Genomic DNA, 24766 nt, shown 5'->3' on the forward strand with positions numbered 1-24766 from the left:
TGCTGTGGGGCTCGGGGACCCCATCTTTCAGAGCTGTGTCGGAAACACGTTCAGCTGGTGCTTTGTCCTGCAGTGGTGGTAAGCTCTGTTCTGTTCAAAACCTAGAAATACCCATTGAAATGAATGCAGTGTCCTGACTTGGTGGCACATCCTACACACCAATTATTTTGTTTATAAACACGTTTTTTAAAGAAAGAGGCAAAAACTGTCATTGGTACCACTGACTTGACAAAAACTACATTTACTCGTAAAACATGTAGAAGGCCAGATCCAAATGTAAGCTATCCCTGTCCGCTGCTGGTGAAGCAAATGAATAGTCCTTGTAATAGGTCTTTTCCTTATAATTCACTGCAAACAATCCTTTGACATAACATCCTTTGCATTTAATGGCCATAGGCAGAGAAAGCAGAAATTGGCACAACCAATGAAAGGCAGTGAATAGAATACATTGTTGTAACATTAACTGAGATATATGCCAATTAGTCTAATCCGTTTTATTCATCACACTAGAGTTTGATTTGTATTATTATTGTTATCATTCATTTTCCCTTGTTATGGTGGAGATATCATTTAGTAATGTCCAGTTAGACACAATGTATTTTTGGTCAATGCATTTCATAGAAATAAAATAACGCTGCTCTCCCCCATCCAAGTTCTGTGGTCATCCGAAGGGGAGAACTGGGAGGAATATTTTCTCATTTGCTCAAGAGGCAAGCATTTATCCTCAAAATTGCAATTTCTTAAAACAATCTTTACAAAGAGTGTAAATGTTTTGTTTTGGTTTACTTGGTTATTTTGCCCTGGAGTGTGTTTAATTTTGTTAAAGTCAGCCTAATGGACTGTAAGAAGAGGAAAATGTGCAGAGCAGCTAATGAGACTCCATCACAGTGACACAGACTTCCACCCAGGCAGATAGGACTCTGTGCCTTTTTGTTACGGCATTTGGCGTATCGGTCTTCAGCTGTTTATATTAGTGCTTAAAGTATGATTCTACTGCTAATTGAGAACACCTTCGAGAAGGAAGGTTCATTTTGCAGACCTCAACTTGTGTCCATTCTTCAACAAGCGTTTCTTCTCCAGGTACTGTGGCAGCTAGTAGGGCAAGTATTTAACACCTCATATGCAATTACTCTGCATGTGATGTGTTTAAACTTGCTTGAATGGTATACAGAACATGCAAAGGAAGTCAGTAAGACATAAAAATTACTATTGTAAGCTGTCCTAACAATCTAAACAGCATTAGCAAACATAAAATATAAGCAAATAATAAAAAATATTTGTTATTATGATCTGCACAAAAGATGAGAAAAGTGCAGCATATGACTGCATTTCTTATATGGCTATAAATATACATAACCTGTAATCATCTTAACATGATTTTGTAGAAGATGCTTTTAGAAATGCAATCTTAAGTGCTTTGTCTTAAATTTTATATTTCATTCTAAAACAAAAAGGTTATTAGTCTGAAAATTGCGCAAAACTTGGTTATGAAAGAAGTTAGATCTTGAACTGTTTTGATTTATTTTATCTAGCAGTTGTCTCACAAATATGATGGGAACATATTTTCTCTGTTAAAAATGTTCTCTCCATTTAATAATTCTAGATAAAATCCAGTTGGTTGGGCAGAAATTTCCTTCCTAGGCAAAAGGGATTTAAGGAAAATCTCCAGATTCATTATGACAGTTTTCTCACAGCTGGACTGGTAACAGAGAGAGCAGCTATGCCAGCCAGCACAGTCCTTAATGTGGCTCTTGGGATGAAATTGTACTTTTGGTGGCACATCTTGTATCCTCTCCCTTGAAGAGTCAGACTCAAAGATGATAGTTGAATCTTTTTCCATCTTTTGTTCTTGGTCAGTGTTGTTTTTGTTGTTTCTGGTGAGTCTGACAGCATTAATAGGTACACGGTATGGCTTTTGCTCTTTTCGCATGGTATGTTTTATAGTAATGCAGGAAGTGACAGTAGTGACCAGATTTTTTTTTAAAGGTATATATTAGCACTGTTGTTTGAGTCATTTTTTTTTGCTTATCCTGTAAAGTAATCGATAGATATTCCAGCGTCTGTCTGGAAGGATGGCTTAGGAAATGCATCAGAGAAATATCCTTGGGTCTATAATTACATCAAGTGGATAAATATAAGGAAAGATTAGAGTGATTGAAACTGAAAGATACATTGGTGCAAGAATGAATAGGTTTAAGTTGGTGCAGTATGAATTTAGACTGAAAATCAAAAGAATATTCTTATACCCTAAAAAAAAACAAAACCATATTTTACACCTCAGAGACGAATTGATGCTTAAGAGCTCATCTGGCCACCGGATTAGTATGATGGTACAACTGACTCAGATTCACTGCCTTATTCCTGCCATGGTTGCTGGACCTCTGTAGAAGTTTTCTGCTTATGACTATGCAGACTCCAGTTCCCAGTGCCCTGCTAGATTTCTGCTAATGCAGCTGTTTGACAAAAATAGGAGTAGTCATCAGCAAAATGGAGATCTCGCAGCAAATCTAGGTGTTTCCAAGCTACCCTGACCCACCTAACAGAAGCAAGAATAGCGGTGTCATTGTTAAAAACAGCTGCAAGACCACAGGGTGTTTTTAGAACGGTAATAATTCGTGCATGGTTGTTCTTCCATGCTGCAGTAAATACAGGCAGGTATACCTCCTGCTGACTAGTTGAACGTGCAAGTCACTTGTTTCTCTTACAACGTGGATGCTACCCCAAAGAAAAACAATTTTCAGGAGAGTGTAAGAAGCACAAGCTTAAGATGACTGGTTTCCATTTTGAAAGCGACTTCAGCTTTGTTTTAGAAGGGTAAAGGGAATGGTTTTTGTATTTTACAAAGATATGTAGATTTCTAAATATGTTTATAACCATGTGTGAGCCTCTCTCTGTAAGGGAAAGAGAGTCACCAATCCTTAGTGGCAGGTGCATTTAGCAAATGAAACACAGAGCAGCTTTTTCAGCTTAAAATATGCTTGGAAGTTAGTTATGTGTAGTACACAGCTGCTGAGAGAAGGAGAGGACTACAGTTTACAACTCTGGGCAACTCTTTGAGGGAAAAAATATTACTGATGATGATTATTTTCTTGACTATTAAGGCAAAATACTGAATTTTTCACAAACGTGTCTGAAAAAAACTTCAGTTTTGTCTGCCTACCTGACAGAGGTAATGGTGTTACAGCAATAGTAGGAAGTCATTGATGTCATCTTATTTCCAGGATGTTTACTGATCCTTTATAAAGCTACTCTGAAATGTAAAGACCTGTTTCTGATGCTGCTGTCAGCTCAAGCAGCAATACAGCCCCTTCCGTAACACAGACTTCAGCCCACATATGATGTAATGTACTGAGGAAACAGCAGGAGGAGATTGTTGTTCTGTACAGCATTTTAGGGAAAAAGACCACCTCTGGAAATGGAATGGCTGACTAGGAAAATCTGCAGCCAGAGTCCCAGAAAATACAGGTATTATTCATACAGATATATATTATACAGTGCTGGAGCCTTACAGCTTCTCTGAAGATCATTTTTCCTTCTTTTAACAGTCTGGGAAAAGGAGGGTTTGGGACAGAAGCATATTCTAGACTTTTCTGTTTGCTCCAAAGAAAAAGCTCATCTTTAACAATCCAATTAATGAATTTGGGTTAGAGTGATGTGGGTGGGATCTGCTCGGTGAACACAAACCTTAGGCTGTTGTCACTGTTGTCTGGCATCTTCATGCCATCGTAAGGGGATTTGGATTTCTGACTACAGCCCCTTTACAAGACCCTTCTCAATTCGACCACCAATGTGGCAGTAATATAGCTGTGTAGCTGGAGGTGATAGCTGTACTGCCCAGATCGCATGCAGGTAAAAGAAAATAAAGAAAGAAAGAAATGGACAAAACCCAGTTTTGATGAGACTCCACATAACAGAAACAGCTTCCCAAAGATTTCTGTGAAATCGCAGTTTTCATCTCAGGTCAGCAGCAATTTTACTTCAGTGAGGTTTGGAGAAGGCACTGGAAAATTGTGCTGCTCAACTTTGGCACCTTTTTTACCATCTTTCAGGTTAATTTTCCTGCCTGATTTTATTCTGTATCTGAAGTTCTGACCCTCAAGTAAAGTATAAATAGAAATATGTCTTTGTCTCTTTTCCTTTTGGTGTATCAAGCTTTATGAACATTTTGCAGTGTGCCTGACACTTTTATAACTATTTGTTCTGTAATATTGCCACTGCAAAAAAGGGAATTTTCCATTTAGGCTCCCAGCCCAATAACTATGGTCTTGTCAGCTGAGAGGTCACCCACCAATTTGTGCCTCCATTTTAGCAGGCTGCTTTGGCAGATAAAATGTAAGTCCATTTGATAACCCAGAGCGTTTCCCACCTTGCTGTATTCAATGTAATTGTATTCATAAATGAATTAATTATACAGTTTCATTTAACAAAAATAAAAAATGTGCACAGGTATCAGGATTGTTTACTTTCCTCCTGAAGTACTAATCTATTATGTATTTCTCTTGTAATTTGAAAGCGTTCTCTTCTTGTTGGGTCATGTGCACCTTTGGGTTTATGATTTGCTTAAAAAGAAGGCCTTTTAGTAAGGCATCCTGTACTTATAAGAATTGCTTATAGTGTTTTCTAGAGAGTTGATTGGAATTGACGTGTGAGAGGCAATAGTTCTTGCTTTGTAACTATATACACATTTAATATCTCAGACTAATACATCTCAAGGGGGGAAGCTCCATTTCAGCTGGGTAGCAGGTGATCCAAAGGCTGCATTATTATAGTTGAAGCTGCAATAGTGTTCACTCATTTTCCTCTTGCACAGACCTAGATCCAAAATTAATTTAGATCTCATGTAAAGGATGATTTCCATACTCCTGGCTCTGATTCACCAGTGATGAGAGAAAAAGCAGATGTTTTGTGTGTTTGCTTTATATTTACTTTTTAGAGATATAAATGCTTTGGACAGTACAGGAACAGCTAATACATTTTAATCCTGCCTAGGTATTTACCTGCGCTCTGTAGTGTGTGGATCACAGTGTTTATCCTGCTCTTGAGTTGCAGTTGCACTGGGTCAGTGCTTGCAGAGCCGTAGCTGCCCAGCAGTGTGTTACCTGCCATGTTAACTGACCACCTTTGCAGGGCTCATGAGTTGCTCAAGTAGTGATATAAGCTGCAGAGGTGGAGTGAATCATAGAATCATTAAGGCTGGAAAAGGCTTCTAAGATCATCCAGTCCAACTGTCAGCCCAATACCACTGTGCCATGGCCTGAAGTACCGTATCTGCATGGTTTTTAAACACCTTCAGGGATGGTGACTCTACCACTTCCCTGGGCAGCCTGGTCCAATGCTTCATCACTCTTTCACTACTGAAATTGTTTCCTAATATCCAGTCTAAACCTTCCCTGATCCAATTTCAGGCCATTGTCTCTCATCCTTTCACTTGTTACATAGGAGAAGAGACCAGCACTGTGGACTCCCATTTCCACATTGTTAATGAATTAACAACCCAGAGTAAGTAAAAAGTTCTAATTTGGTCTCACAGCTTTGCTCTGAGCAAAGGCCTCCTGATTAAAAACAAAGAAAACCCTAATCAGGTAATGATATTATTTTATTTATTTCATTTTATTTCTGTTTTCTCCACCATCCTACAGAACACATTTACTTACTGACATAGGAAGGTTTTTTTGTAATGGAAAATAATCAAGACCTTCCTTTTACCCTGTTTTTGTTTTGTCAAGATAATTTATGCCATGGTAGAAAAGTGTTGTAAGGGAAACACTGAATTCCTTAATATTGTTACTTGTAATTGAATATGAGATAAATTTGTGCCTTAATCCTGGAACAAAAGAGTCATTCAAAATACCTTTGATGAGAGAATGTTCTCTGCGATTTCTTGGGAACTATTAAATTCTTTGAGGCCCCTGCAAGTTCATATTATGCAGAAGAAATAAAAAGAAAGAAAACAAGGGGACTTTTGGTCACCTGAGTGCAGGTGTCACTCGGGTGTCTCACGGAGGGCAGGCCATAATGACTCTTCTAATCTTTCCTGCTGGCTGTCAGTTGCCTTTCCCTGTGAAATCCTTTAACAAATGAGCTCCGTATTCATCTAAACTTCTTAGCCTAGCTTTTAAATAATGATTCGTGTTTATGGAGGTCACGGAACAAATTGTGTTCCTTTCTTTTGTCCATACACTGCTCTGAGTGGGTGCTGCAGGAATACATGAGTTGGTTTGAGGGCCAGATGCAAACTACCAGTGCTGCAGCTATCAGCGTATCAGCACCATTGTGGTCGTTTTGGATTACATCTGATCCGTGCACGATTTGTTTGAATAGCTCTGACAGAGTGATTGTATTCAATGAGTTTAATATTTCTATGTATGGGGCCCTTTGGGACTATCCTCACGTTATATACATGTAATATAATGCATATTATATTCATAGCAATTAATTGCAGCGTATCACCATACATGAATGGGGACAAGCAGCAGCAGCTTTAATTTTGCTGCTCTTGCTATCGGTGATTCTGGGTTGTGTGCACATCATATGCTTTTATTTCAATATGCTTTTTTTTATTGCTTTTGATAGCAGCTCATAATTTTTTTTATTACAGCTCTATGTCTGCTTCAAGTCTCATGGATGAGTAATATTATCCATGCAAAACATTGACATTTTTAGACCACCTTTGTTATGTCTATTTACAGTAGTTAATGTTGTTTGAATGTATTTATAACAGTAAAGGATTCAGAGACCTACAGTATTCAAACACAAAGCAATTAAACAATTTTTCAGATTGGTACCTACATATCAGAACCATAAATTTCTGTCATGTATCCAAAATTGCACAAGATGCTCTGACTCTGTGAGGAAGATCTGATGGTCATTTTTTTCCCGCTACTTGTTTATTTACATTGTTAGCTAATGGCTTCTATGCAGAATATATTTCCATTACGTTTCCATAAACAAGGCAACTTAGGCATGGAAAAAAACATAATTCCATTTGCATGTACTATATCTGACTGCACAGTATGGCGCTTTCTTTCTTATACTGTCTGTGGGTTCATAAACACAAGTTAGTCTGGTGTTGTCAGGGCATGTGTGCCAACACCCACAATCACAAAGAAGTGGCCCCATTTGAACTGTTACAGTTCTAGGTAAGAGACACATTTCCTTGGAAACTTGATAATATACCTCAACGCCATAGTTTTCAAATCTCAACACTAATCTCTCTCACTTAAAAAATGCGGCAATTCAGACACAGTGCTCTGTACGCTGCAAAGCTGTGGCCTGGGTTGGTGGGTTTCTCCAGCATACCTGGCTCAGTATTGAACAGTATTCCCAGATGTCAAGAAAGGATTTTAACTTAGATAAAAACAGAGCTCTTCTGCTCCCATCTGCTGTTTGTGGTTTGATACCATAAATATGCTGACAGTTATCAGTATGTTTCGATTAAGACTGTTTACACAGTGCACCAACCTCACAGGAGGCTTGGGAATAGGTCTGATAGGTGACTTGAGGGTGCACTCAAATTGGAGTACTGAAATGCTCCTGTCCTTCAAGGACCCTTTCTTTGAAACTAAAAACACTATGTAATAAAATAATCACCTTAAATATCTGTGTGGTCACCAGCTTTCAATAAGGTGTAACTGTTCAGATGTTTTGGTAGAGTCTCTAAGTGTTTTTATAGCTATTTCCCAGATGACAAGCAGAAAACAAAAATAAAACCCATTAGTTTCTCTAGCAAGCCACTTATACCTGAACTTCTGTCCGTCTAATTAATACCACACACTGCATGAATTCAGTACAGGCAATGATGTGTATGTGCATAGTTTGCACAACCATGACAGACAACAAACATGTAGCAGCCTTTAAAAAATAAAAAAAAAGAAATTGTTATTTGAGGTAGAAGGAGCTGCTATTAAAAAAAAAGAGGAGAGATGTGCTTAGATTCAGAGTCATTCCTTTGCTATGCATGTTACCTTCTTGCAGACATGGGAGAATCCCACAGTAGCTGGGAGTATTCCTGTAACTGGCACTTGATATTCCTTCCCTTGAATCGTAAGAAATGTTGGACAAATGCTATGCTTACTTCTAAAGTTCACTGCAATAAGTTCTGTAAGTCTTTCAAGCGTACGACCCAGGGGAATGGAAAGAAATGACAAAAAGGAGTGCTTCCTTCCTCACTACATAGGAGGGACCTGTGTAGGTGAGAGCAACCTCATTTCAATAAAAGCCTTTTGAGCACCACATACATGTGGATTGTTCACCTGCAGCTGGATCTGAGGTGTAAAGGGACTTCCATGCCTGGTTTCTTAGAGACAGGACTCAGTAAGATTTGGAAGAACACTGGTGTTCGATGGTATGGGAAGGTGGGTTGAAATATTCTTGAACCACAGGAGTACCTATTACACAGGAGACCAGTGCGCCCGTAAAGCAACAAATGGCATAAACATTGTGAAAAATGTGATTAAAGCTTAGGCTTTTTTGTCATCGTCTGAGCCTGCAACGCAGCAGTACTGGAAATGAGGCTCAGTAATGCTGCTGCGTAAGGCAGCTGCTTGCATGAATTGTGAGACAATGCAGAGTAATCAGAGTAAGCTCAAATAATTCTCTTACTATATTCTATGTTATTGAAAATGAAACCATAGAACGTGTCTTTTGTGTATGACAAATATGGTTACAGTTGTCAAAATCAGGTGTCTAAAGACATGTAGTTTCCCAAATCAAGGCACATATCTACCAGCATCTTTCTAAAAAGGTCTGAGAATCCCATATGTCTGACTCTCCTGAGTCCTTTTGTGCAAAACTCAAACCAGTTATCTAGGCAGATAAATATGGCAACTTTCTTGTCATTAGAAAAGAAATGTATAATTCTCAGCCATTAAAGCTTTGGGTAAATATTGTAAACACCTTTGTGTAAATACCTGTAGTTTGCTTCTGCCAGGTTTTTTTTTTGACTGCAGTACAACTAAATTACTTGGTGCGTTAGGGAATGAAACTATATTTTTTCACAAATTGATGTACATTCCTTGTCCTGAAATTGAAGAAAGTAATTGGGTTTTAAGAAATTGACAAAAACTTACAAAATTTTTTGTGCCTTTAGAGAGTAGTAAACACAATTGCATCTGAAACGTTTTCCTGGAGTAGGCAAGTGAAGGACAGCTTAATGATCTGTGGAAGGAATAAAGTAACATTTAGCATGAGAAATGTTTATTGAATGTCATATGCTCATAAGATGAGGGAGCTATTAGCAATTCCTTTAGTGTTTCTGTGAGGCTGGTTGTATTTTACAGACCCGTATTATCAAATACCCATTTGGAAATAATAGTGCAAAAATCCCTGCAGTAATTTCTAAGAAACTCATAGACTTATTCCACTCTAACAGACATTTTGCGTCATTTATTTAACCAGAAGACGATTCTTTCTCCCACAGTACACTGCAGTCAAGGGAAATATTTCACACCTATGATAAGATAAATCATCTAATTCATACATGGTTTCAAAAACTTTCCAGACCATGTGCTTTGAAAGTAAAGTACTAAATATGCTTTTGGGGTATGATCTGTAATTTTTTCTGTTTCTGATGAAAAATATGATTCCCCTTTCCTCTCCTATCTAGCTTTATGAGACCTTGTCACAACATAGTTGGGGAAGGACCAGTTTCTCCAATGAGGAGGCTGGCATTTTTAAATTACTCTGTTTGACTGAGGATGCCAATTGCTGCTGAAATTCTGGGGTCCCAGCTGTGCAAGAATCGTTGTGTTAATGGCACAGAGAAAAATAGAAGAATATATTGCTTCATAGCCTAATTCTCCTGATGGTTCCTCAGTTGTGATGGTGCTGTAATCATCTACTATGTGATTGCAACTGTGGGACGAGTGTAGTCATTGTCATGGTTGCTGCAGAATCTCAAGGAAAGAGCTCAGAATTGTAAAAGTAGGTCAAATAGCTCTGTTGGTGTTTTGTCTTTGTGTAGTCCTTAGCACAATCAGAGGTGTTGGTATGTGAAGCTGGAATTTTAGATGGTGATATAAAATAAGTGTATGAAGCTAAGAGAAAAACAAAAAGGAAAAACAAGAAAGGAGCTTTACAGGAGATTATAGGCTTCAGCAACGAACAGGGACAAAACAGAAGTATTACATTTTTTGCAATTACAATGTTAATATAGGATTTTACCAATCTGCCAGAATTGCAGAATATCAGAGAAATCCTGATGTTTTTAGGAATCTTTACTTATAACAATTTATGCTAATATCAGTAGTCAAGTAGCCAGGGTATAGTGTACAATGTGTACAGCATTCTCTTTGCGACAGGGAAGGAAGTTGATCTTGGAAGGATCACATTGTTTTATCATTTTTGAAATATACATAGAGAGTAAACTACATAAATAACCTTGTCCCTATCAGCTATGAGGCTGATGGCAGTGTCGGTTTTGTGTAAGGTAATTTCTAATCTTCCTGGAAACAGCATTGCATTTTTAGCGAATAAAATAAGAAAACATCTTGAAGTTGTCTGACTGGAGACAAAACATTCTGTATGGACTTAACTGTTTTACATGCTGATATTCTAGGATGAATTCAAGTTCTTATACGCGTTGAGCAGTTCTGTAGATTTATGCCTGTTAAGTAAATCAGCAAAAATACATGTGCATGCAGTAGCAGCCTCTAACATTTAGCTGCTCACTCCTCTTATGGAGGAAAACAATGGGTCATTCAGAGAAAAATAAAGCATTTCTTCATTTGGCTGGCACCTAACGCTAACCATTTTGACCTGGATCTGGTAAAATTCTTAAATGTGTTCTTCAGGCATTTAGTAAATTCAATGGAGTTATTTCAATAGACTATTGATTGATCTGAAATGAAAGATATGTTTACTTGCTCTGCTGTAGTGACAGAAATTAACCTAGGGTTAAAATCTCTACTGATTTACAACATTGTGGATATCAGTAGAGATTGCTTGTGTTGTTTGATGAGACTCAAGTTTTTCATTAAAATCTCACGTAGTGCCTCGAAGAGAAGTAGCTTACTCTATCAGCTGTAGAGATAATTTAAGGTCTTAGAAATTATATAGAAGAGGAAAGCTTAATCCTCTAAGCCTACATTCTGTAAATGAGGCAAGTATTTTATATTTCCAACTTGCCTTGAACCTGTGAAGATAAGAGCATCGCTATTATTTATTTTCAGATGTTAGAAACAATCTTTCAGCTTCAATAGTGGAAACCACAGCCACGAGCTTTTGTCATTCATTGGGAAAGAAAATCAATGGTTTACTCCATTACTTCGCACTGTATATTATTTATACAACAACAGGCTTTACTGGATGTTTTTCAAATGTTCCTTTGTTATGGAATTGATAGTGGGTGGGGGATTCTGACCTGAGGCTATTCTTATAGATATGTATATCTATATGTAGATATATATATGGCCTCTCTAGAGCCATACAAACACTCACAGCAAGTCGAGGCTTTTTCTTACTTTGCCTTTTTTGGGGGTTTTTCCCTTTAAAAAGAAATGGATAAAAAAATTAACCTCTAGATGTTCTCTTCAATAATTATTTTTGCGGATGGAGGATTTTAATTTGGTTTAAATAAAATTCACCCCATCTCTACAAACTGAGAATCTAAATCATGTTGTGAAGGCTTTTTTTATAGATTTATGGTCTTCTTTGAGTTGTCATCATTTCTGTAACTGTGGTCTATAAAACTGACCAAGTATCTTGTAAGGGATGTATGTGCGCACGATTATCAACACTGTGTGTTGATGTAGGTGGAGCAAATTTCTGATATTTTGTGTATACTAACTAGTACAGTAGCTAACAAGTAGCAAACAGCATAGCTATTGTCAGGGAAATTTTACATCTGTAAAAAATGTAATAGTCCTCGTTGTCAAAGAGGGTAAAATGAAGCAGTGGGTATTAATCAGTTTGGAGTCTTTGTCTGGATTTAGTTTGGTCCACTTCCAAATGTCCTAAGGAAGGAAATTTTTATTGTGCTTTTGTGTGAAGATGCTTTGAAAAAGCAGTTGTTGAACTTGATTTTATGTCTACGATTCCCCTAAACTGTCCCAGTAATTTCTTCTGCCTACCCTCAAAAAATGATATAAAGAGTACTTTTGTGTAAATTAATAATAGAAATAAATCACCCAAATCTCTCAAAAACAAACAACAAAATCAAATTTTGTGCTTTCCAAAAACGGAGATTTGTAAAATTTATTAATACATGCTGGAGCTTTTTGATACTGAAAGAAAACCTCATCCCAGCAACTGAGAGCATTTGGCCAGTTTGCTAAGTCTGATAACCTCCTGTGGATGTCAGAGAGAAAATGGGAGCAATGGACCCTTCCAGCTGAACAGAAAAATCCCATCTCCCGCAACGCTGTGCTCACATGCAAAACGAGGCACCAAAAATAATATTCTGGCAGACTCAAAACATAAGGTGCTTCAACATATATATGTGCGTATGTAGCTAGTTACGGGTTTAGCTTCATTATATGCACAAACAGAATCATAGAATGGTTTGGGTTGGAAGGGACCTAAAAGATCATCCATTTTCAGCCCCCCAACCTGTCCTTGTAACCTCCCTTTAACTACTGATAACTGTGTTGTCGAGTATAATAAAACAGAATGGATAAGACAGAGCAGTTTATATGTTTAGGTAGCATCCCAGTCTTGCTGCCTTTTGAATGAAAGGGTTTTTCTTCATTTCAAACCAAGTTTGATCGGTCTAATACTTAAGAGTTAAACTTTGTCCTGCTCCTTCCAGCCAGATAATCTGTTCAGAGTACTTGAGCTGTCCCAGGGTAGCTGGCAGCATATTATCTTGTTGCATTTTCTGTTCAAGACAATAATCTACCAAGGACAATTTAACAAATCTTACAAGTTTATTGTGACCAATAAGTTTCATTTACAGAGGAAAATACTTTGCTGTTGCGCTGATTTCCTAAAACAGTCTCCTCCATGCCAAGGAGGAGCCTCTTCTCAGAACAAATGATAATGTCTTTAGTGGTCTGCAATGAGTATTTTCACATCTAAGATTTTTCTTCTATAAATGAGTGAGATTTACATATTGAGTTTATATTTCTAACCATAATGTAGGTTAGAATGTACCTGGGATAATGAAACCTGTCTTTTACTGAAGAAAAAAATCTCCATGTTACTATGACTAAGGAAAAAGTCCCAGCAACCCATAATCCAGACACAAGGCTACATGTGCTTCGTGAAGCAGTAATAAATTAATCCATTAGTAAGTGCAAATTTTTCTCTCCTGTGCTTGTTGTCAAGTATTCCCAGGTGTGTATGTATTCATAAAGTATAAATTAAAATGGCATTAATACTAGCAACAAATTCACACTGTGAAAGGACCATAAGGCACAGTATTTTTCCCACATCAACAACAAAATAGAGAAATATTCATAAAACAAAATATAAAAGTGAATAATTTTCCTGTCTGAGTAATAGAGTAGTTCCTAAGAACATAACAATACCAGAAAGAAAGAAGAAATCACAATAATGAAAATAAAATACAGTCACATTATTTAGTTAATGACCCCATCTTGTGGCGCAGCGCCCACACTTGGGCACATTAATAGCTCGTATACATTTTTGTTGAACTCGGTCCTTAAAAAAAACCTGCCTTGCTTGATGCTGAATTACTTGGCATTGCACTCGTTGTGTCTGAGGAGGTGCTCTGCGGGCATTTTATGGTTTATATATCATGACAGTATAGCAGTTTAACAGCCCTTAGTTACACTGTGGCATGTCAGAGGTCATTACTGTGCATTTGTGTGTTTAGCTGAGTCTTGGGTCACCACCACAGCTTCCTCCCCCATCGCCCCTGCTGGGCGGTTCCCGGTGCTGTGCCCATCTCTCACATCCACCTGCTGGGAGAGTTTCTTGTAATTCCTAAAAGAGGGTAAACCCACTTCCAAAACTGGAGCCTGTGAAATCACTTATTTCATCACAGCAGTGCAAGCAAGAGTGACCACTGGACTGATGCTTGGGTCACCCAAGGGGCACCCTGATGATGGTCATAACCTGTGCCTCCACTTCTCCCCATCCCTGCTTTCCCTACCAGCAGGCTTGGGATCCCTGGGGACTCACTGATGCATTTCCAGCAAGGAGGTTTCTGACCCCTTTTAGCTGTGTGAGAGTCCAGTCACTTCTCTGCTGGAAAGGGCGAACTACGGTATAAGGGCTTTACTCCAAGAGAGCCAGCGATTGCTTCTCACCTTCTGAAATAGTGGGAGGGCACTTGGAGGGTAGCCTTTGGCAGCGGCAGACTCAAATAAGAGCTTGGAAGCAGTTGTTTCCTTTTCTGATTTTTTTTTTCAGATGCAAAGATGTGGGATTTGCGTGCTTTTGTTTTTCCTGTGGTATTTTGTTCTTTTTTTTCCTGTAGCTAGTGGAGTACACATCTTCAAATGATAAAAACATGAAGAACCAAATAGTGGGTATAACTAATGAACAATGGTGTTTCTTCCAGCCCCTTTCCTTGCTGTGTTTCCCCAACTCAATGTACTGAACTTGTTGGTAAAAGCCGTTGCTGCGGGAGCCGTATGCATGAAGGAAAATGGGTTTCAAATCATGGAATCTTAGAATCATTAAGGTTGGGAAAAGACCTCTTAAGATCACCTAGTTCGGCTGTCAGCCCACCACTACTATGTCTATTACACCATGTCCCGAAGCACCATGTCTACAGTAGGGTTTTGATAACTTGTGAACGCAGCTCCATTTCTGGAGTGAACAGGGAAAGGAAGGGAGGAATGGGCGTGCATTTGGGCTCTTAAGAGGATTTTTGGTTTTTTTTCCTTCTTTTTGCTTCTGAAGCCTTGGAGCAGTCCAAGTGGTGCTCTTGTTTCTGGGCTCAGAATGTCTTTTGGTTTTTAAAGACAGAGCCTTGGCGCTCAACCCGGGGGATGAAGGGAAGCACACAGGGAATGGTCATGTTACAGACTGTGTTTCTCCAGCTTTAAAAATGAGAAGAGGGAATGAAAGGGAGGAAAAAAAAAAATCCACCAACTATGATTTATGGCATTTGAGCAGTGCTTGCATGCTACCCGGTGGTATGGAAGGCTTGTTTGCAATGTCTAGTCCTTGAGGTATTGCTATTACCTGCAATGTTCCTGTTTTGCAACCACTGGGCTTAGCCTGGTTCCCAGCTGAGCTGCCCTGGCCACCTCCCAGCCACCACCATGCTGCTCTGCGGGCTCTGGTACAGCCTCCACTGCCCAAATGTGAGGGTAAGCACAGATGCCGGCTCCCAGGCTTGGGCACGGTTGTACATGTACCACGGCAGCAGGACAAGAGGGCTGCACCAGTGCCAGCATGTGCTGAATCCATGAGAATTATGATTTCATTATTTTCTATTCCCACTTAACTGCTCGCGGAGCTTTTTGAACTGTGCTTGGTGATATAAATTGGCAGCTTGACTGTTTTACTGTATAGATTTATCCCGTTAGACATCCTTGCATCATAATCTGGGTAAATCAGCTTTGTCAGCACTATATTTTTCTCTGGTTGCTGAAGTTGCTTTTCAGGTACAGGAGATATTTAAGTAAATAACCAGACACACTTCCACCTTCTCCTGTTGAATATGTTTTCCAAGAAGGGTACGGTTACCTTTGACTCTCACTTATAAACTGCTCAAAGATGAGCTAAAATGCTTTTTTCTATTTTTTTAAAGGAAATAAGTATTTCATGTGAGCTTTTTGAGAAAGTGGCTTTTAACCACATTGGTGAACTCAGTGAGGAGTTGTCAGGCTGCAAATGGAAAACATCTAAAGAACATGTATAGCCCAGTTCTGAAAGGAGGGTTGTTTTTTCTGTTGATTGTACATAAACTTAAAAAGATGATATTGCATGATTTTTCTTCGTGTGTGAATATCCTGAGCTCCTTGGAGACCAGATTATGGGTGCTTTAATCTTCGTTATCATTTTTTAAAGCGGGCGGTTGTCAATGGCATCTTGATCTAGTTAACACAAGGATGCAGGGTGTGGATTGCACACAGATAGTATTTGCACAGGTACAGAAAATTAGAAGAAAAATACCATTATAAATGTCTGGGAATATAATTGATTGAACTTTCAATATTTCTGATGTCATGCTCTCATAAAAATTACATCCCTGTGTCAAATGTACCAGGAATGTTTGTATGTCTTGAAATTATTGCATCATATAATTCAGACGGCTAATTGGGAAGATGACTACTATTTCCCGAAGTCAGATTTTCTGTTACACAACAGATAGCACTTATGCATCATGTTGGGTGCAAGAGTGCGCACGCAGCTGTCCCGAGAGCTGCAAACCTCAGGAAAGGCTTTCCGTTCAACTCTTTAGGTTTTGATCTCTCTGGGAGAAAATGAAAGCTTGAAGCTTGTCTAACTAATGATTGTAGTTAGCATGTTTGGAGAGGATTTTTCCAGTCAAAGAGACAATTAAATTTCTACAGATAGTTGGCCTGAGGCACTTCAGTAGAATATAAATATCATGAGTAAAGGCGTTCCTGTCCTTCCCCAAATATACTTCCCTTCTGTGACATCTCAGTGCCCTAAATTCCTGCTTTAGGATTGGCCTTTGAAGGACAGGGTTCTGCTTTTCTTTCTGACCAGTACACACTCTGCCCCTGCATTGAGTTCTGCAGCTTTGCCATATGAATATTGAATGCTACCAGCGCTGATAAAGGTGATGTTTACGTTTTAGACTCTTTCTAACATTCCTGTCTCTTTTTACTTTTTTCTCTTACATGCTTTCTTGGCTATAGCAGACCATTTAGGAATTGAATTCATGGGTAAGTTTTCGTTTCTCTTCCTTTCTCTTGCTAATATTTATCTTAGTGCCTTATCCCTAAGCACCTGGAAGTTAATGAGAAGACTCCCATAACCTCCATCAGTGGGGTTTGGATTGAGCTCCTATAACATTTATCGATTATATGAAAATGTAATTTTTCTCTTGTCCACTACTAGAGGACTTAAAAACTCTGTAATAATGCTTTGGTATTTTAGTAGTGTTTGATGAAACATAATATAAATATTATATGGCCATGTCATGACATTTGAGGAATATTGTTTTATATGAGATTTCAGGAAAGATGTAATGCCCATCTTCGTGTAAAAGAAAGTAAATTTTAATTATTTTTTTTTTCCGAATTTGATGTTGATTACAATGTTAATTATAACTAGTTGTAATAAGAACCATTTTGTTACATTTAACAGACAAGTCAGAGGATTACTTTTAAGAAAAGGGACAAATATCAATGATTCCGTGAAATAAGTTAACTTCAGGACAGGAAGTTAAAAGGAGTGTGTAGTGGCTTCTTATAATTTTGGAAGGGAAAAGAGGATGTTCTATTGACTCATTTTTACTCCTTAACGTGTTAATAATCTCATTGAGTAAGAGGCTTAACAGGTCACTGCTTCACCTCTCAGCTGATGATCTGTGGACAGCATCGGTAACTTCCTGAAGGAAGCCGGCATTTGTCCTTAGCAGAGTTAGTGTATGTGCACCCTTTGTGTAAAAACAGTTTGCATAAACTATTAAATATGACTGAAAACACTATTATAAAAAGCTTGCCAATTCATATTGATGTAATAAAAATTGCTTTTAATGTGTCCTTTCCCTATGTGAAGTTTTATTTAATTTTTTTCAGATTTTAAAGATAGAAATATGATGGCATAGTGATTGTTAATGGTGATAAAGGGTTTAGTCGACAGGTTGAGTATAAGTTGTCACGAACCCAATGTGGTGATGAGTATTAACTGTGTGGCAGGCTGCATAAGCAAGAGGATAGCCAGCAGGCTGAGGATTTTTATTCCTACAGCTTTTGGACTTGTGTGACATCCCCAACAGTTGTCTCTAAAGAACTAGTGATCTTTTCTAGAGAACTTGTGATCTCCAGATGTTTAGTGTTTCACGTCACTTGCTAGGAAATGGTGAAAGTACCAGTGCAATCAATGCAAGTATTTTCTCAGACATAGTGGACAGGCAGAACTGGGAAATGTTTACTTTAAAGGCTCTGCATATATCCCAGCTTTACTGCCTAACTTAAATTGTAAGTATCAGTCTTGAGGTATACAAGTCAAAAGACAAGCATGTGCATAAACAGGATAAGGAATATATGTAGGATTTTTAGAGTGAGCCTTTCCCTAGGAAGTGGGGAAGCCTTACGCAGGAGGCAGAGCTCGATTATTTTAATTTTTATGTTGAGCATTTAAGTTTCCTTTTTTTCTTTTTTTTTTTTTTTTTTAATCCATCTTTTAAGGCTTGAAATAAAGCCAACCTGTGAAGTCTTGGCTCGGAGTAGTCTTCTCATATGAGTAGCTTTCTGATTGTCTTATTTAATATTGGAACAGATCTTGATGATATAGATTAATGAAATCTCGTGTCTCAAGCCTGAAAATATTATGACAGCAGTCTTAAATGAGGCTTGAGATGGTTTTCTGTGGGCTAGAAAAAAGGGAGATCCAGAACCATGCACAAAACTGAAATGCTTCTATTTCTTAAACCCTCCTCGAATATTTTTGAAGAATCACTTAGAAGTTGTAAGCACATATGGGATCATTACTGCACATGTAGCAAAATGCACATCCCCACCCTGTACACAGAGAGATCAGGTGATAAGATACTCATCAAATTAGAGCCATTCATGCAAAGCCTCTCCAATGAGTTTACTTTTGAACTGTAGAAGATGTTATAATTACAGTTAGTGGGAATAATATTTTCAAATTATCAAAAATAACATGTATAGGTGTATAGTGTATAGGTGCTGCAAAGCTTAGCCTTGTTTGTATTATTATCCAGGGACCAATAATGTTTTCATTGCTTTTGTGGGCTCAGTTGCCTTAGAAATTCCATTTCCGTTGTCATTTGCCAGAAGTTTTGCTTGAAAATCCTATAACCCTGGTTTCCCAGGGAAGGTTGAATTCCTTCTAGCAGGTAAAGCTAAAATCTCATGTAGATAGGAACATCTGTCTATAGAGGTGCCCCAGGGGACAGATGAAATGTTCACTAAAAGCACATCTCACTTGGTGTACATTTGCCAAGCAAAGTAGATGAGCATAGTCATAGTTTTGCTGGATTCTCAAGAAGCATTGGAGGGTATACACCTACCCAGTCCTTCTGCTGTCTTATCAGGGATCTGTTGTTCATGACTTTTTCTATCTTTTTGTGAAGCAGCTGATACTGTCTTCCCCCACGAGCTCCTGTGGCAGCCAGTTCCAGAGCTCAGTAGTTATAGGCTGTTTTTCTGTTACGTGTTGAAATCCGCTTCCTACTAGACCCTTAGCTCTCACTGAAGGGCTTACTGAACAGGATTTGTGCATTCAGGTTATCCACCAAACTGACTGTTGTGTTAATCTTTTTCATGTCCTCACCCCCTTTCCCTTTCAGTTATTGTCAGGTTGGCTAAGGCACGATACTTGAATATTGTTGCTAGCTTTGGTGTACAGCGTGGTTTTCTTTGTATGGATAGCAGAGATAAATGCAAGCATATTAATATGGCATATCTATGTTTTAGATGTAACAATTAACGTACAGTTCTGCTGTATGCAGATTCAGCTTCTCTAGAATTAAGCGAGAGCCAGGTATGTGTTCAGGGGACACTGTGTCCTTAAAAATGTGTATTGTGATCAGAATGCCCAAGCTTTCTGAAATTCTTGGTGATGAGGACATGCTTTACACTTTCTAGCACCTCAAAGGGGGAAATAAAAAAAGGTCTTGTGTTTGATACTCACTCGTGAGAGCTCAATTCAGTTTCCATCTTTGATGCGATCTTCCAAGAAAGGCTTTGCACAAGGTGTTTTAATCTCTCTGTGCCTTAGATTCTCAGTTATAGTAAATTTTGTAAGGCTTTCTACATTTAGGTTTCTCAGCTCTCTGGGAAATCTCTTTCAGCAGTGTGTAACACAGAAACTATTTCTTCCTTGCACGAGGGTGCAGACTTCACTGCCTCCTTGCCCATGCTCCACAGTTCCTCGTACAAGAGCACCAAAGTTCACAGGAGTATAGTGTGCAACTCACGCTGGAGTGCAATATGTGTGCTCTGAGTTGGTGCCCCTGTTCTGCATGGTGCCCAGAGTGTCCCACTATTGGCGAGGAATGCAATTTTATTTACATTTTCAACACAAAGGCAAGTAAATATGATCACAGTGTTCCTACAAACTGGAAATCTACTCGTATTAGCAGTTTCATGTCCGTTGAAAGCAAACTGGCTGTTGGTAATCTTCATGTGAGGCAGCGAGTCTGTAAGAAAAGAGGCATTGAATGAAGCAGCTTTTAGTAAGTGAGAAAACTAAGTGATGTGTCATTAGCATTAGATAGCATGCGGATATGAGTATCTACAGCTTATTATCATTTTTTGTCCCAAGTGGTTAACTGCACTTCAGGGCTGAATGGATTATTTTTGTGTAATGGAAAATTTGATGAAGAAGCCAAATATGTCTGATAGCCAACATGGTTGATCAGGTTGCTTTGGTGTAACAGGCAGCAGGTGAAAGCCGAATTGTGGAGACTGACCTCGCACATGTGATCCCAGCTGCAGAGTGAGATTGTTTCCTTAACTGCCAGGTACCAGGAGATGCAAAAGCCTCTGTGTGGTCTTTGGAAATGAGTATTTTGGGCAAAGAGTCAGTGCCCAAGACAAGGAGTCATCAGTTTTACTTATCTCTTACACTGAGAATGAGTCAAATTAAGGTGTGTTAAGGGATGAAATGTGAAGGTGAGTGAGTATTGGAATAACTTGCTGCAATACATGAACAAGCGTGACTATTTCAGCATTTCCCCATCCCACCTAATCTGATGATCCAGAAAATTTATCTTTTGTTCTGTAACAGTAATGCACAATGGATACAGTTGAAAATAAAATGCCCCAAGAAAGTGCAACAGGCAGGTCGCTCCTGTTTTGATGGAAATAGGGTCATTACTTGAAATAGTCCTCATGCTTGGGCTGCTTAGCAATTAAACCAATGTCAATGATGTAAACAATTATGATGTGATAACTTGAATCTCTCCATACATGAATTATAAAAATAATGTAGTGCTTGCTGTATTTAGTGGCGACCTCTAACTTACAGATACTTAGGCCTTACAGAGGAAATAAATAGTTTTGCATAGAACTAGTTATCTTTTCTGAAAAAAAGCAGAAGCTTCACTGAAGTCAATGGAGTCAGCATTATATATAATACCCTTGTAAATGGTGAATCATTAAATAACGTTTAATTCAACAGAGCAATAAAGTACCTCAAGAACGGGACCCTATCAAAATTTATGTGTCTTCTTGCAGTGACTACAATGTGAAATATATTCAGTTCTCTATACTCTGTGCAGTTGTTAATATTGGAGAAGATGGCGCGTGCTTTATTTTCACTGTGCCGATTCTCGATGCCTCCTCATTGCATTAAGGCAGTTGTTTGCCTAAGACTCCAGGAACACAGGATCCAGCTAACTAAATTGACTCTGCAATCTTGTGTCATGCACTGTGATGGATACATTTTGATTTTCCCAAACCGCAAAAGCTGGTTTTGCTGATGCCCAGTATAACCAAGACTGGAACAATTGAACATTTTTCCTGTTTGTGAAGAAGTAAAAAGGCAAAGTTCATCAGTTCGTGCACGGCTCACAAAACGCGCGGCTGGTGAGCTGTCCTCTGAAACTCAATGTCTTGTAACAGCAAACAGACAATGAAAATAAATAACCAGTGGATGCTCCTAGCCTGAGTCACCATTTAGCAGCTCTTATCTGTTAGAAAACCCTGTAATGCTCCTGTCCTCACTGGAAGAGCGGATGAATGTTTTATATGACCAAAGAATGTACGTGTTCTAAAGGATGTATGTTTAAAAAATAAAGTTCCATTTTCTCTGTGTTCATTTTCTAAAGTGTGAAGCAAGTAGATCCTTTTCTGGTAATAGAGCGCACTGACACTTATGCTCCTGTTTATCCAAAACTTATTATTAGATATGACCACCGTTATCTCCCTCAGTACTATTAAAGCATATCTGCCTAATGATTATATTGTTGTTAATCATAAGCATTTAAAATGTTTTAGCTGTACTCCTTTAGTATATTCCTGTAGACCTAAGAGGGTTTGTACTGATAGGCATTGATACTTGTAATGTTTACTACCGTTGTTGTTATCTCTCCTTGGATCCCTTTGTTCTTCATCCTGCCCCAACCTTCTGATTTTACCTTTTCCAATTCAGTTTTAGCTTTGCTCTTGAGATTTTGTCTTTCTGTTTGCTTTGTAAAATAGTTGTCCTTTTTAAGTATGCTGCAAAATAACAATAGTATCCTCAGGCATGAAATGGCTTTAGATCTTCAGCACTTTCCACTGGATTCTTTTAGCTGGGAGGAAGAGTCATTCATCACCTCTAGAGAAAAGAGACGTGAGCACCAGAAGAGAGAGTTTAATAGGAACAGCTGGTGTCTGTGTTCTCTTAAGAGTAATAGATGAAGCAGAGTTTCTTCAGGGGCTGGAGGAAGCTCTGCCAGGGGTTGTACTTATCTAGGAAAATGTACCTCCTAAACTCAGTCAAATGTATATCTCAAAAATGTTATAGGCTGCTTACAAATTTGGGAGATATGGCTTGGTTTTGGTTTAGTGGGAAGGAAAGATTTATCCCTAGATGTTTTGTGACCTAGCTTCTGTCTTGGTTTGGCGCTACCACCTGTACTCATCTCGGCATGTTATCTTTCCTATTTATCTGTGTTTTCTGTATTGGCAATGAACTCGTTTGGATTAACTTGCATTATTTTTAAAAGGTAAGATCTAGATTTACCATGTAGTTAAGTTGCGTTTGCTGTTAACAGCCTGTACAGCTTCATCAAAATAGTAATGCTGTGAACTGTGTGGATAAAATGTAACTTACTCTGGTGACCTTCCCCTGTGTGTTTGTTTTCTTCTGCTTTTTCTAACTGAAGCTACTAATGTGTTATGATGTAACTTATGGAAGCTAACAAGAAAACTTGATAACACAGTATGTTGACAAGTTCAGAAAGCCAGATTTGGGGCTGGGTTGGGAGGAAGCACTATTTGAATTAAGCAGACTATCAATCTGTAAAATTGGTGTGTGTCAGTAGTAGTGCTGGGTATAACCATTAGCCTGTCACTTCCCATTTGGATGTGTTCCGTGTATCGTGATGTGCTTACTGGTGGGGAGAGGTAAGGTCAAAGTGACTAGTGACTACTAGTGACTAGTAAGGTCAAAGTATCATCTGTGGAAAACAGATAAAGAGGGTTTGTGAAGCCTTAAAATCGGCTATTGTGTGTGAACCTCCAGGTAAGTTTCCTTGTAAGTCCTAATGCCTGGTACAAACCAGGGTGCTGGTTTCAACAACAACTGTGCTTTGCTGTCTCCTCGGGGAGAAAGAATGTGTGCTTTGAGACTGGATTTCAGTTGAGGACCCAGCATTTCATCTGCAAGCAGAGGGGCTTTGCTGTGTTACATTTGTGTGTATGCTGAGTATATATGCATTCTGGTTTGGGATTAGGCATGTGCTCTAGGTTCCTGCATGGCTGGTGTGTTTCAGAGGTAAACACTTTTTATCATGATACAGGTAATTGGATGTCACCAACAGTGAACAGACAGCTGTGTATTTAAATGTGACCTTATCCCAGTCAGTCTCATAACCTGCATTTTGAATGTGGTATTTAGGTAAATGGTTCACTGAGCTTGAGGAATTGTTAAAACTGACACCTCAAAGGTATGCTATTGCAATTAGATGACTTGCAACATTGAGATTTTACTCTTGACCTTGTTTGGACTCAGTTGCAGTTTAACCAGATGTAAAAATATGTAGACTGTGACTTGTTTGTATTGTGTGCTGCTGAATCAAGCCTAGCAGGACAAAAGGTGAGACTGCGTCTCAGAGGTGCTGATAGAGACAGCTGCCAGAAGACTTCCAGTGAGACTTTATATTCCCTAATGAGGAGGACCTGGGAGGAGCCTTCACAGTAGTAAGTACAATCCAGACATTGCCGTGAGAACTTGGAATCCATTGTTAGTCTGCTAGGGTGGAGGTCTTTTATTAGCAGAACGTTGTTTACTGTGTACTCAAGTTATCTTGCTACAGGAGAAGAGGCTTTAAATTCCAGAGCTGTGCCCTGTTCACACAGCCACAGTGTGAATCAGTATTACTTTGTCCTTTTCCTGCTTGGAGGTGTTATGTAGAAGTCAAGTCTCATCCAGTAAATGATGCAAGGATTCAGAAAGCAGAAGGTAAGGATCACAATAAATGTTCCATGACAGTAGTGCACTTGTAATGTATATGATGGTTGTACAGAAAAATTGATGTTTCTGACAGTTAACTAAAGCTTTCTGTGTCCTCTTTGCCTAGAAGGAGTAGAGACAGTGTCCTGCCAGTAATTGCTGGAAGCAGAGGAAAAGGGTAAGCAGTGTGGAAAAATTGCCAATGTGCTGTGTAGAGCACCAAATTATTTTTTCATGTGCTTCCTTTTCTTTTCTTTTGCAGGAGCGATAGGATATTACACGTGGAGACGTACAGAGCTATTATTCCTACTCTTGCTGATTGTTTCTAATAAAGTTATTTTTATGATAATTGAAAATTGCCTCATGATCCCATTTCCTGTCTCCATCAGCATCAGTTTATCCCCACTTCAAAACTAACCTGTCACTGCTGAAAATCACTGCTCATCCAGTTACCAAGGGACAGTGTCAGTTTTTGCTTCTGACGAAACAGCCCAACGGTTATCTGGGAAACAAGCCTGAGCTGCATAAAAGAAGGGGGAGAAATAAATAATGTGTATTAGTGTGTAGGTATTGTTCTTGTGTACTC

General features: G+C 38.7%; 1 protein-coding gene across 3 annotated transcripts in view; it reads left to right on the plus strand.

The window, feature by feature from the left end:
- The window catches only part of NRG3 (neuregulin 3), a 396810-nt gene that overhangs the window by 301370 nt on the left and 70674 nt on the right, over nucleotides 1-24766 (plus strand). For 2 of the 3 annotated variants that reach the window (XM_054071993.1, XM_054071995.1), the window contains exon 4: nucleotides 16743-16769. In XM_054071993.1, the coding sequence (XP_053927968.1) occupies nucleotides 16743-16769 (27 nt within the window). The remainder of the gene's footprint in view (nucleotides 1-16742; nucleotides 16770-24766) is intronic. The other variant, XM_054071994.1, reaches the window with a different exon arrangement.

Source organism: Cuculus canorus, chromosome 7 (assembly GCF_017976375.1).
Source record: "Cuculus canorus isolate bCucCan1 chromosome 7, bCucCan1.pri, whole genome shotgun sequence".
NCBI classification, from domain to species: domain Eukaryota; kingdom Metazoa; phylum Chordata; class Aves; order Cuculiformes; family Cuculidae; genus Cuculus; species Cuculus canorus.